A 15,160-nucleotide genomic window follows, 5' to 3' on the forward strand; every position below is an offset into this window, starting at 1 on the left:
GGTCAGGAACTACCTACAGTAGATATAAGACATATTCTACAAACATTTACTCTAGTAAAAGTATAAGTGCCACATTAACATCTTTACCTAAGTAAAAGTACTTGATTTATGGTTTAATGTAAGTATTTAAGTAAAATTACTTGACTTTTCTCTCTATGTCCCTTTCTGTTAACCAATGCTGCTTTTATCATCCAATACATATATATTGTGTATTTTATAAGATTATAGATCATTCAACTAAAATTAAGGACCCTCATATATCAACAAAATTACATCATTGATATGGTTCACACTTTGAGTAACAAACAAATCAATGATAATCATTAATTATTACAGGTGTCAAACCTAATATGCAGTGCTTCAAGTGTGTGTGTGGTGGTGGTGGTGGTGATAATCACTAGTATTCCAGTATAATGACACCTTAGTTATTGGTAAGCTGTTTTGGTTGAATGCTTTTTTTTTATTTTCACACTCCGCATCTTATGACACCACATGGTAACAATGGCAATTTCTATTTCGTTAGTGATTCATTTGATTGAAAAAAGTGGTAAAAAGTGGTGTGATTATAATGGCTGTTTTTGATAACTGTGTATTTGTGGTAATGTTGTATCCTTTGGGGTAACTTTGTGTTTTTGTGATTATTTCATGACATATTTTGTCTTTTTTTTTTGTCTCTGCACCCTGTGTCGATGCCTGTTCAGTAAACCAGACATGATTAAGCACAAACATCTGCAACATAACCAGTACTTACCTGGTCACTTTCCACCACCAATGGCTAAAGCAAAGAGACCTTCAAACCGATGGCAAATGTTTAAGGTTAAAGAGGTGCATATATGGTCTGAGCTGCACAAACCATGAAAAAGTAAATAAATACTGACCTAAATGCTTTTTGACTTTCCGTTCAGTTATTAGTGTCATGACTAAGTCTGTACAGTAGGTGGCAATGTAGGCCACAATTTCACTTTATGTACGTCGAAGACAACGACGACGAAGAAGGCGTTTCTTCCTGTTAAAGAGACGACTATGCACATCGCTAACAGCTTCTCCTTCATTACTTTACATCATGTTAGCAGGTAGCAGTATCGTGACTCTGTTGCTCAGGTGTGGTAGACTCGTGTCTGCTGACTGTGCCAAGGCTCCGTCATCTCTCAGAGCAGTTCCCCGTCAACTAGGGACAACGTTACATACTGGGAGCGTCAGTCTCATCCAGAGAAGGGCCCGGAGCGGCACGCAGCGCAGCGACGTTAGCGCAGGTCAGTGGTGCTGTTGGGACGCTGGCTACTTCTCACTACTCCTCGTTTTCTTCACTTGCGTCTTATCGTGTCTCCTGTGTGCTTAACAGTGGACAGACCTTGCTCATAAATGTCCAGCTTCTAAGGAGACGTTGTGTAGTGTACCGTGGTGTAGACAGTTTAACGTTGGATAGTCAGCCATTTAGTGCAGTTCATCTTTAATACATTTTAACGGAGAAAACTAATCTCCACCAGATTTGTTGTGCATTATGGACAAAAAGTGTGTTTTCTTTACCCCACAATCCGTGTTTGAGGTGTAGTTGAGAGGGAAATGAGAGACTGAAGACAGGGACCAACTCTAAAGTGCACATGCAGCGTGGCCAACAGGGCTAATAAACGTTTATCTCATTACCCTCAGTTCCCACTTTCTTTGTGTTGTTTTACAAATAATTAGAACCAACTTCATAATCATTTGAGGCTACTCATTACATGTAGATGAGTTGGATTTTACATAAAATCATGCAACATGCACTGATGGGGTGTATTAGCGTTTTTTTTACCCAGTAGCTGCTTTATTTTTTGACTGACAAAGTTCAACCCACTTTTATTGAGATCTGGGTGTCCTCCCACTGCATGCACAACCTCTAGATTTTGATTGAGTTTGTTGCCATTGCATTTAATTATAGAATTAACTCTTTATCAGTCTAGCCTGTTTTTGTTTGCTAATATATCTTCTATTTATAATGGATCAAAATCTAGAGATTGTGCATGCAGCGTGAGGAGACCCACATGTTAATAAAAGTGTTTGAAAGTGTGTCAGAGAAAATTTGAGAACACAATTGGAATAAAATTCTGTAACACCTTATTAGTACATATAGCATGATTTGATCCAAAAAATGGGACATGTGCATTTACTGAGTGCACTCAGATAAGTATAAAGTTGATCTGTAATATCTAGAAAACAACAATTTTGTTAAACCTCAAAAGTGACCTTTCTAGATTGGGTCTATATGTTTATTAGACAGCTATTGTCAAAAAACACAGTGTAACAGGCAACTGGGCCATGTTGTGTGCGATTTATCAGAAATGTAGTAGGAGGAGGAGACCCTTATAAAAAACACTTGGGTTCACATATTTCAAACATTAAGTGTCAAAAAATATTAACTAAAAACAAGGTATAATAGCATATTTGTCCACAACGCATGTTTTCTTTTTTTAACAAGAGCTGTTAAAGATCATAGGAGGGGGTATAAGCCAAAATGTTTTACATTTGTTTTATTAAATTTATTTAATTAAATTTAATTTGTTAAGTTTCTATTAATAGATGCATGTTAGTGATTTTTAGCAAAGAATTGGAAAAATTCCTCAAATATTTATTGTTCCATACTTCTGACCTGATCTCTGTTCACTCATGAGATTGATGTCTCTCATAGCCACAGTATCAACAGATCAGTTGGTTGCCCTCAGCTCATTTGTGAGGACCACGCAATGACATTTAGAACGGGCCCCCTCTGTGATCTCTATCACACACTCACTTCTAGTTCAGTTTTTAACCTCATGCTCATTGTTTTACTTCCTGTCTAGTTTTATGCCACAGAGCCAGAACACGTGCCTCTACCCACTTACAAACTGAACAGCAGCTGCTTTGCATTTTAACACGCTTCTGTCCCTCTGACCTCGCTGTAGCCTGCTGACCCGTGAGGCCAGCACTGGGAATTGTGGGAAGTCAAGCCTTGTCTCAATATGTTGTCTTCCTTCCAAGGAAAGCTGGTGCGGAATGGCGAAGATAAGAAAGCAGTGGTGAGTCTCAGATCTGATATTTGGATTTCCCCTCCTTACAGTAAAATAGAGTAAATACTCTCATAACTACAGATTCCAGTGTGGATAAAGTTTTTCTGTTATCACAGGCTCATACCTCATGTCATAGTAAAGTCCCTTTTCTTCATTATGTCTCATCACTGTTTTCAGATCTGTATTGAGGGGAACATTGCCAGTGGGAAGACAACATGTCTGGAGTACTTCAGCAAAACCAGCAACATTGAGGTAAAACAAGTCTCCTTCATAGTCCTGTTATTTGAAATTAGAAATTAGTTTAGGAGGGCTTTAAAGTAAAAGATGAATAATTAAAAATAAATGCCTACCTTTGCCTGAATCACATACTTTCCTTACAAATTTGGTCTGTCATAAAAGAGGACATGGATAGGAAAAAAACAACCGCTAAAATCACAAGTGTTTCTTTCTTTTCTCTTGGTTTTTCCAGGTCCTTACTGAACCAGTCTCTAAATGGCGGAATGTCCGTGGCCACAATCCTCTGGTACTGTACACGACTGTGATGTTGTCATTGTGTTATTAGACTGACCTGAAATCAGACTTTTTTAATAAACCAGGACCTTATATTATTTGCTGGATTGATTGTTGGTGCATCACAAAGCAATGGTCCTTTTTAAAATGAAGGGTTTAAAAGAAAAAAGATGGAATGGCCCACTAGAAGCCTAGAAGTTAGTATTTTTGACATTTCGAATGAACTCTTTACTTTCATGGTATATTTTACTTAGATTTGGATATGCTAACCTGTGTACTGTGTTTACAAGTGATTGCTTGATAAAGTGGTGGCAGTTGTGAAGGGATCATTAAACTGGCTTATTGGGCCAAAGGTCACTTTGGTCCAAAGTGGCCACAGCCACTTTATAAAAGAAACGTATTTCTTGTTTGAGAGGCATAGAGCTCAGTTAAATTATACAAAAATACTTCCCAAAAAGAGAGGGAAAAAAGTACCAAAAAGACAAATGAACAGTAAAATTGAAAAATCCCCCAAATCCATTAAAAAGAACCCATAGAGACAAAAACTACCATAAGTGGGGCAAAGCATGACAGTCTCATTTGAATTAGTCTTGTGTCTTATGCAGTATTGGGGTCTATATGAGAAATAGAGTGGGGGGGGGGGGGGTTTCAGGCTCTTTTTCTCATAATCCATTCATGGTGGCATTAAGTCCAAAAAGGTCAGGATCCATCCTCAGGGGAACGTGCTTCACCACATCAAAACAGGTGGATCTGTTTCCAGTAGCTGTAGTGGTATATGAATGGATTACCCATATGTCTGCCATGCTGTTTGTGTCAGCTGTTTTTGTCCCTGCAGGGTCTGATGTACCAGGACCCTGAGCGCTGGGGCATCACACTGCAGACCTATGTTCAGCTCACTATGCTGGATAGGCACCTGTCATTCATAGTAAGTGGTGATAAAAAACACACAACCTCATCAGGAAATCAACTGCATGTACTAAGAGTTTGTTGCTGTTGTTGTTTCTAGTCAGCTCCCGTGAGAATGATGGAGAGGTCGATCTTCAGCGCCAAGTACATCTTTGTGGAGAATCTCTTCAGAAGGTAGTTTTCTCTGTGTTCAAAGTGTCTGCATCAGATCAAAACACAGTTCTTTGATGGCGTATTCTGGGGCTGTATTACAGAAATGTGTTAACTTGCAGATCCTCATCTAATTGTTCGGTAATCATGGTAACCAGAGTTAGGATCCAATTTGGAAAAAAGCCATTACAGATAAAAAGTTCCTGAGTCAATGTTCTTATCCCAACTTCAGACTTAAGCTTCCACAGAACCAAAGTCTTGCCATCTCCTAACTTTATGCAGTGTTGCATACTTCTAGGAAAAAATGTCAGCTAAATAATTTCTAATAAAATTACACTACACAACAGAATTATGCGATGCCATTATTACTGAGACAGCTGAGACCATGTCAGACTTTTACTGAGACTTGGAAGGGAAGCAGAGGAAGGAAGTAGAAAGGTATTCTAAGCAAAGCTAGTTAACTAATGTTATCAATGTGCCTCTGTAGCAAACTCAATTCACTTTAACTTTATTTATATAGGCGAGTTCACAAAGTCACCTCAAGGCACTTTACAGAATAAAGTCAAGACTATAAAGTACAGAAAACCCAACTATTTCCCCCAAGAGCAAGCCCTAGGCAACAGTGGAGAGGAAAAACTCCATTTAACGAGCGAAACCTCCAGCAGAACCAGGCTCAGGGTGGGTGGCAATCTGCCTTGACGGGTTGGGATGAGTGGAAAGTGGAAAGGGAAAAGAAAAGAGCAACAAAAAGCGACAACAAAACATTGGGTTGGTTGGTGGGAGCAGTAGCTGCACACTGGAAAATATACAGCTCCACCGCTGGGGACACCTGCAGAAATCTTATCTGGTGATCCAGCAATTATTCCACTCTGGAGAATGTTGTATGACTAATATTGAACAATTATTGTATTTGTTTCTCAACTTAGCTAATACCGGGCTAATTGTACATACATGTTTACGAACAGTAATCTCTAAAAACACATTCACAGTTTCATCAAACAAGTTTCTCTGTGGCTAAACCCACAGAACTCTGTAAGAAACTGTGTTCCTCGACAGCTACACACTGAACCTTTGCGCGTCTACCTTGTTGTGGTCCTCACTACCTTGTAGTCAGTTCCTTTGCTCCAGTTATGTCTCTCTTGTATTCCAGACTAGCACAGCTAAACTGAACTCTCTTGTAACAAAACCATCCTTATGCTTTGTTTCCCTGACAACTTGACAACAATCTTAAAAGGTAAACTACAAAGGCAAACTATAATGCAATCATCAAAGCCAAATGATGTCACTAATGACATCATCAGTACACCTAAACATATACCTCCTAATCCAATTAACCTTATACAGCATAAACAAAAAACGAGAGGAAACCGTGGTTGGCACATTCATACTATGGTGTTCTCTATTCTTTCTTCTGGTGTCAGAGGTTATTAGGTTTACACCATAGGACAGGGGTCCCCAAACTTTTTTCCTGTGAGGGCCACATAACTTTTCCCTTCTCTGATGGGAGCCGGGGACAGTTTGTAACAGAAAATGTGTGACGATCGCAGGGGTCCCTAAACGTAAAAATGTATTATTTTCCAGAAAGCCACACTTAACCAAATATTAATAACCCTTTTTGGGATCTTCACAGAAAAAAAAGTCCGGAAAAATAATTAATAACACTATTAATGAAATAAATAATAACCAAATAACCCTTTCTTGGATCTTCACTGAAAAAAGTCAGGAAATAAATAACACTATTTGTGAAATAATAACCGGTTCCCACACAATCGCACACCGAATTCCTCCTTCAGCATTTTGAGTGCTTCCACACACTTTTCAGCTGGGAACGGGATCGCTGGGTTCTCTGCAGAGAGGTTTTGGGTAGCAGGGAGATGGATGAAGTTGTGCTTTTTCACTTGTTCCAAAAGCAGCGCAAGTTTGTGCTTTTATGTGAGAATATATGTCGCAAATGAGTTTCCCCTGGAAGGTAAGGCTGTTCAGCATTTCTGTCACGTCTGTTAAAAATGCGAGGTGCCATTTCCATTCTGGGTCGATCAGCTCTGGGACCGTTTTGTCTTTTGAATGAAGAAATGCGTTAATTTCGGGTAGCAGCTCGTAAAAACCCCTCAAAACTCTGCCCCGGCTCAACCATCGGACCTCTGTGTAGTACAGCACATCACCGTGTGCAGACTCCAGTTCAGACAGGAATTGTTGGAACTGCCTGTGTTTAAGTCCCTTTGCTCTGATTAAGTTTATGCATGACACCACAACCTTCTTGACAGAATCCCACTTCAACACTTTGTAGCGCAGTGCTTGCTGGTGAATTAGGCAGTGGACTTGTAACGGGCGGTGAGACCCCGTTCTTCCATCTCCTGGTTCATGCATCCTTTTAGACCCCGAGATGCGCCCACCATACTAGGAGCCCCGTCAGTCGTGATGCTGGCAAGCTTTGACTAGTCCAGGTCCAACTCTTTCATGGTTTGGCATACTTTGCCGAAAATATCCTCCCCTGTTGTAGTCCCTTTGAGACTTTGGAGGGCTGCCAGCTCCTCGCACATCTCAAAGTTTGCACTAACTCCACCAATAAAAATGAGCAGCTGTGCTGTGTCTTGCACGTCCGTGCTCTCATCCAGTGCTAATTAAAAAAAGTCAAATTCTTCTGTCTTCTGCTGCAGCTGGGCATATACATCACCCCCGATTTCTTCAATGCGTCTGGTGATTGTACTTGCCGACAGACACACGGCATTAAAGACATCTTTCTTCTTGGGACACATTTCTTCCACGACAGTATTCAAACATTTCTTGACAAACTTTTAGCTTTTCTTTGCATTGAACAAAAAAATAATCGTTTGACCACTGCAGGTTAATTACCCTGCATTCTGAATCAAATTTTCTCTTGCCTAACCTTTTCGCCATTATTCCGTTCTATTTGACAGGGGCTAGTCTAGGATTCGCGGGCCCAGACTGAAAAAAAAAACCATAATGCGTCAAGTATTGTTCAGGGGGCCGGGCCAAATGTGGAGGCAGGCTTTAACCGGCCTGGGGGCCTTAGTTTGGGGACCACTGCCATAGGAGATCAATCTTTACCACTGTCTCCTTCTGATTTTTGGAGAAGACAGACCTTAGTTATGGGTACTAACCTTGATAATTGATACTAACCTGATGGACTAGACCTCGTAGCACCGAGTACTTTTCTAATGGATCGAATTAAATGCTCCCATACCCCTCCATGGTGAGAAGCAGATGGAGGATTAAACATCCACTTGATGCAATGCTGAGTCAGTGTATTTTTTTAATTTTGGACAGAGAACTTTTTCAGCTCTCACATAGAACCAATGAAGTTCGTTCCGTTATTTGAACGTATTTCCAAAACCTGACCTCTTCTTGCAACAAAGCATCGAAGTGCATTAATAAACGAGTCCGTGTCCAATGACAGCTCGGGTAGCCAGACATGTACATATGACACCATATCTTTTTGCAGTTGTTTTTCGTCGTTTAATATTAAAGGGACCAAAGCATCAACACCTGTTCTAGTAAATGGCGGTTCATCAGGTAAGACTATTAAGTGGGAGGTCTGCCATTTGTTGCCACCCGGTTGCTCCGTGTAATCTTTGACAGGTTCTACGCGTAGATTGAATCCTTCTGATTAAGATTGCATTTGGTATCCAGTATCTGACGTAAAGTAGACAAGACATGGTTGCAATCATAATGGCCTATCCTTTCATGGATGTCCTGCAGTATAAGCTGAGATACTCTATGATCTTTAGCCAGAATAGCGGGGTGTTTGGATTCCTCAGGCATAGCAGCTCAGCTGAGCCTTCCACCTACACAAAGATTTCCGTCCTGAAGCACTGGATTAAGTCTATGTATGTGGCTGCTCCGTTTCACTGGTTCTTCCTTTCGCAGAGCTGAAATTTCCTCCTGAAAATTCAACTGGCAGTGATGAATTATTTCTGCCTCTGTTTCCTGGAGCTCATTCATAGTTAGGCCTTTTTTTCTTGTTTTGTTGTTGGCTGTAGCGTGTCCATGATGGAATTTATGTAGTGCCACTGTGAGACTGTTGAGGTCTGCTGAATCGCTGATACCCTATTAGCTACAAACGTGCGAAACCTTGATGTCTCATGGCTGATGTATTTTAGCACCGCTGTACTATCAGTCCAATACACGGATTCCTCCAGTGGTAGCATTCTGTGGGGTTCATGGGCTTAAGGGGGTCGACTCTTGCCTTTCCCAACACAAAGGAGCTGTGAACTTGAGTACTGATATTTTGCTGGATTAGGTATGTTACTGTCCTGTAGATATCTTCAGTAGCGTCTGCAAAATTATCCAGTTGATCAGACACGCTTTGACCAAACACAAGTAAAGTGAATAGCCCATTATCTGAAGCCAAGAGAAGGTTGATGGTGACTTTTAACAGTGCTGTTTCTGTAATATGATGAACGCTAAATACTGACTGAAATTCTTTAAACAAATTATTACTGTACAAGTGATCGCATAATTGTTTTGCAAGGATTTTTCAAGGATTTTGCAAATGAAGGGGAGATTTGATATTGGTCTGTAATTGGCTCAAACACCTGGGTCAAGACAGGGAGTTTCATTTTTAGTAGTGGTTTTATTACAGCTACCTTATAGGCTTGTGGCACATAGCCTTTTTCTAAAGATAGATTGATGATGTCTAATACTAACGTGTCTATTAAGGGTAAAGCTTCCTTGAGCAGTCTAGTTGGAATAGGGTCTAGAAGACAGGTTATTAGTTTAGCTGAGGTAATAGTTGAAGTTAGCTCAGCGATATCTATATATAAAAAGCCATCTATCTAGCAGATCTATCTAATATTTGGGGGGAGGGCCTGGTGAATTCCTATTCTAATAGCTACAATTTTATTCATAAAGAAAATCATGAAGTCATTGCTGCTCAGAGTTAAGGGAAAACTAGGCTCAACAGAACTATGGCTCTTAGTCTGGCTAAAGTGCTGAAAAGAAACTGTGGGTTGTTCTTGTTATCTTCTAATAATGATGCATAATATGCTGTTCTGGCTTGCAGATGGCTTGTTTGGTTGTTTGTTTGTTTTGTTTTGTTTTTGCACATTAAAAAAACATTTTCCAGGCTAAATGAGATTCTCCTTTCTAACTTTCCTGTTGCCTGTTTTAAGTTGCGAGTTTGTGAACTATACTAAGGAGACCGCCGCTCCTGGTTTACTACCTTCTTTTTCAGAGGGGCAGCACTATTTTACGTAGTGAGGCTGCAAAATTCTCAGCAAAATAAACAACATGTGCAGGAGTAAAGTTAACGTGGCTACGCTCCATTGCATTGACATATGGTCAAACAAATCATGAAAGAATCGTTTCTTTAAATTTGTTTACAGCATTTTCACTTAAACACTTGCTGTAGTGGTATTTTTTTTCTAACTGCTGTATTGTCCATTATTGTAAATTCAAATGTTATTAGAAAATGGTCAGACAGAAGAGAGTTGAGGAAATACTGTCAAACTATCAACTTCAATGCCATATGTAAGGTCAGTGAGTAGGTTTATTTAAAATTTAGTAAAAACTAATTGAATCTAATAATGAATTAAACAGTATTGAGGCAGTTACTGTCAGCATCTACGTGAATGATATATGAATGACTTGATCTGTACTAAGAGAGTCGTGTAGGACTGGATCTCTGTATCCTAGGCTCAACTCTGAATTTTCATACTTTTGGTTGTCTAATAAAACCAGCCATATTTCTGGATAAGAAAGTTGCACCATTTAAAGTAGGAATAATGCCGTCTCACCTAATCAGCCTAGGTTTTCCCCAAAAACGTTTCCAATTATCTATGTAGCCCACATTGTTTGCTGGCACCACCCCAGCAGTTGAATGATGACATGTGGCTGAACATGTCGTCACTGGTCAGATTTGGCAGGGATCCAGAGAAAACTGAGGAGTCCAACATTGTTTTGGCAAAGTGAAATACGAATTTAAATCCTTTCAGTGACCTTCGGTTTGCATAATCAGGCGTCATTAACTCCTGTGTGAATAATAATCTTACTGTGGAGTTTCAAATATTCCTCTTCGCCCGCTCGGGCCCCAGGAATATATTTGACTATGGTCGCTGGAGTCTCTAACTTCATGTTTGCAGAAACAGGAAGTGATGCAATAAGCAGGAGGAAGTGAAGAGGAAGTCCAATCAAATTACCAGTACCCGAAAGAGTTTGCCAATATTAGGTTTACGTATGTGTTTATACCGTATATTTCAGGTCGCTAGTTTCAGTTGACAGGCCACATAAAGCTATGTAAAGAAAATATAAATGTTGATGCATGCTGCATGCAGGACCATTCAGAGCATAATATGTCATATGATTTTATAATTATTTAAACTGCTCCATATGAAACAGTTTTGTTTAATAACTGAAGCTGACACTTAAATCTGTAACAATGTTTTAATTATAATTCCTGTATAACTTCATTTATAGTTTTGTACTTTAAAAAGTCCACAAGCTTCTTCAATATACTGTTGAATATTTGGCATCCTTTGTACAATTTTCTATATTTAGCTATGCAGTTAGTAAATTGCACACATTTACACACAAGGCTGGTTATTGGTTCAAAAAGAAAAATGTACTAATAGTGTCAGCTTGTTTAATCCGTACCCACTGGCTGCTCTTGAAATACTTTTACACCAGCAGTGAAATATTGAGGCAGAATTAATTCACTAACCTAACTGACTAACTATATGTTGCAGTTTGATGAAAATCATCAGTAAATACAGGGACTCTGGGCCATGATCCTGCAGCCAGTTGAGCAGCTATGACCAGCTGTGTATTTTCTTTAAGGAGGTTTTGTGGCCTACACAACAAGCATATCTGAGCCTGACTTTGTAATGCTATCCTTGTCTTTATGACAAGTGGGGCGGCTTTAGCTCAGTTGGTAAGGCAGTCACTCACGGACCATATGGTCAGTGGTTTGATCCCCGGTCCCGGCTACTTGTCAAATTGTCCTTGGGCAAGACACTGAACCCCAAGTTTCTCAGGTGAGCATGGCAGCCACTGCCATCAGTGTGTGGTGTGTATGTGTGAATGGGTGAAAATCGAATCAACATCGTAACCATTTACACCCCAGGTGACCCACAAATGACCCAGTAAACCCCTGAGTCACAGCTGCCCTAAATCTGCCATAACCTGGTTTCAAACCTGACTCTCTTGAGTTTTTTGTTTGTTTGTTTGTTTTTGCCAGTGCGAAAATGCCAGAGGTGGACTATGCTGTACTTGGCGAATGGTTTGATTGGATCACTACTAACATTTCCATTCCTGTTGATCTGATTGGTAAGAACACACAAAGATGAAAGTTAAAACATTGAAACTATCATTATACTGTATGAATGACTGTTGTTTCCAATCAGGTTGTTCATGTTACACTTGTCAGCTTCACAAATATTATGAAAAGATTTGTGTTTCTGTCACCTAGTTGTAACCTAATTAGCAATTAGCAAGCAATTTTTATTATTTGTTTTTGTAATTAATAGATTTAAGTGCATAGGAAGGTGCAGATTTGTTCTGTTTTCAGCAGTTGCCACGATGATATAGCATGAAATATGTTTCATAGTAATAGTAGACTTAGTTTGAAAGTCATGTTTGGAGCTCCAACAGCCCTGTTGATATTGACTCTTCCCTCTGACTGCAGTCTACCTGCAGACATCTCCTCAGATCTGCCATGAGAGATTAAAGCAAAGATGCAGAGAGGAGGAGAAAGTCATTCCACTGGTGAGGACACAACCATAAAGCATCTATCTTTAAAACAAACTTAAGGTTTTTTCAAACTTACCTTATTTAGTCTGGTTGAATTTTGTATTGTTTCCACATTGCTGTTGTTAATTTGTGCGGATTTGAACACAGCAATCACACTTGGGTGTGGACCAAAACAACTGCACCAAAACTTGTAAGTGGTTGGGATCTTGGTTCAGTCCCCAAAAAGCTACACTATATCGCCAAAAGTATTCGCTCACCCATCCAAATAAATGAATTCAGTTGCACAAAGCAAAGTCCATAAAGACATGGATGAGTGAGATTGGTGTGGAAGAACTTGACTGGCCTGCACAGAGTCCTGACCTCAACCCGATAGAACACCTTTGGGATGAATTAGAGCGAAGACTGCGAGCACTGTGTATTATGTATTGCATTAACACACTCCTAAACCTCGTGGAAAGTCTTCCCAGAAGAGGTGAACCTGTAATAGCTGCAAAGGGTGGGCCTACCTCATATTAAACCGTATGGATTAAGAACGGGATGTCACTAAAGTTCATATAGGTCTAAAGGCAGGTGAGCGAATACTTTTGGCAATATAGTGTAATTGCTTGTAGTGAGAATGTGATCCAACCTTGATCCACCTCAAAATACCAGATTTTTGCAGCTCAACAGTTAGTTTGTAAATTATTGACTTTACAACCTAAGTAAATGTAATTATTCTAGCTTTATTTATTGACCAGAAAACCACCACAGATACGGGGGAGTACCTACTGTGCAGTTGTTTCATGCTGAAGAGTATTGTTTCACCAGTACAGCACTGGATCTTCTTCCTCTGTCGACTTTCTTGTTCATACCCATCTATTTAACAAATGAGTGGACAAGATTGTTTTCACGTGACTTTTTTCTATTGATTCATTTTTGTTAGTTAAATTTTTCTGTGTGAGACAGAAAACAAAATGAATACGTTTACAGACTGGTCAACTCATTTTACCTGTAGGTTCGAAAATGCTCTTCTTTTGGTGATTGAATCAGTCACCAATATTCCATGATCATGCATTGACTGGCTAGTTGTAAAGTATTTCAAAGTAGAAAGCCTCCTATATTTTAAGTGACATTAATGTGTTTGTGTGTGTCCATCAGGAGTATCTGGAGTCCATCCATCAGCTGTATGAGGAATGGCTCATTAAGCGTACCTCTGCCCCACTTCCTGCTCCTGTTCTGGTGAGTTGGTTCTTTTCTACAGTTCTTTTATATATTCACGTCCTTCAGAATGTGAATGTACTTTACATTCAGCTTGTATGTCCACATAGTTTCGGGAGGATACTTTCCCAATGATTTTTCACACTTGGACTGCACTGTGGTGTGCATCGCCTCTATACCTCCTTAGTACATGAGCCAACATTTGGTGTGTGTGTGTGTGTGTGTGTGTAGGTGATTCCTGCTGACCATGACCTCGAGAAGATGCTGCACTATTACGAAGAAAACCGCGACAAGATCCTTGCAGCTAGTTGCCTCTGATACCCAAACACAGGAGATCCCAGAGTGCTGTTCACAACTGATATGTTATATTTGCCAGTTTTTCCTCTCTGATTTTAATTTTTAGCCATTTTTGGGACGACTTGTATCTCACTACAGGCTAATTTCAACAAGCCAAACATTCCATCTTTATAGTTTCTCTCGAACTATGACATTTAACTAGTTGCTATTTATTTATTTTTTTTATTATGAAGGTAATGTAAAACCCTTAAGTTTTATTCTAAGAATTAACATACATGTGTGCATTTGAAACCACAGTCACACCAGTGGAAACTAGTGAACCATCTCTCTACCTGAGACTGATTTAGAATACGTGTGTTTTTTAACAAAGCAAAATAAATAAATTTAAAAAAAAAAAAAAATATATATATATATATATATATATATATATATATATATATATATATATATATATATATATATATATATATATATATATATATATATATATATATATATATATATATATATATATATATATATATATATATATATATATATATATATATATATATATATATAATGTGAAGTGCTTTTACTTTTTATTTATTAATTTATTTTGGACCACGTATGGCTAAAATGTTTCTCTGTCATTCGTTTTGATGAAGCTTAATTTACACTTAACTGTTTTGCCATATTAAAGTCATTCTCTGTTACAGGAGTAATTTTACATGGAAATAAAACAATTTATATGCTCTGACGTCACATACTCAGATCAAGGCACCTGTAGTTTTGATTCGGGTTGCATGAGAAACAACTGGCTCTCAGCTGATCCAATTGGTGCAGGTGTTCAGACCATTTTGGTATTTTATTGAATTACTTAATCATTTGTTTAATTTGAGATGTTTTTATGTTAGTTGTTACTATCATAATCAGTTCTGTTAACAGGAATGCAGTTTATCACGGCCTGAACAAATCCTAGTTTACATACAGTATAGTATTCTGTATAGTACTGTAGAATGGTTACAATCTATTTTTATAAATGTATGGAAGGGCTACTTTAATTTAAGTTTAGTCTCTTCGTTGCCCTCTTAGTCACTGACCGAACAATCTTGAGTCAGTGAAAGCGCTTTAGGCTTTACTCATCTCAGCGTGAACGTGATTCATCTTCCTCTTCCTCAGGGGAAACCTGTTGCAAAAGGAAGTCAGGTTCATGAATATCGAAACAAGAAGTCTTTGGGCATTTGGCCTCTGTACAATACAACATTAAATGTGGTAGAAGTCAAGATTTTCGACTTTAAATAAAGGGATTTGACAAATGTGTGGCAATAGTTATTTGGCAATTACAGCCAATATTTTTGGTGGCTCATAAATTATGGAACAAACTAACG

At 38.9% G+C, this 15,160-nt stretch overlaps 1 protein-coding gene across 2 annotated transcripts; it reads left to right on the forward strand.

Moving 5' to 3' along the window:
- The first annotated feature begins 981 nt into the window (after positions 1-981).
- tk2 (thymidine kinase 2) lies at positions 982-14,174 on the forward strand. 2 transcript variants are annotated; one of them, XM_067527598.1, is made up of 10 exons: positions 982-1,253; positions 2,995-3,032; positions 3,201-3,275; positions 3,493-3,546; positions 4,369-4,458; positions 4,540-4,613; positions 11,785-11,873; positions 12,232-12,311; positions 13,434-13,514; positions 13,725-14,174. In XM_067527598.1, exons 1-10 carry the CDS (start codon positions 1,064-1,066, stop codon positions 13,809-13,811), a joined length of 858 nt encoding a protein of 285 aa, XP_067383699.1. In that variant the 5' UTR covers positions 982-1,063; the 3' UTR covers positions 13,812-14,174. The 2 variants fall into 2 exon arrangements, with proteins under 2 accessions (XP_067383699.1, XP_067383707.1); XM_067527606.1 differs by having other exon boundaries at positions 1,112-1,253; positions 2,919-3,032.
- The last annotated feature ends 986 nt before the right edge of the window (positions 14,175-15,160 follow it).

This window comes from Channa argus, chromosome 1 (assembly GCF_033026475.1).
Source record: "Channa argus isolate prfri chromosome 1, Channa argus male v1.0, whole genome shotgun sequence".
NCBI classification, from domain to species: Eukaryota; Metazoa; Chordata; class Actinopteri; order Anabantiformes; family Channidae; genus Channa; species Channa argus.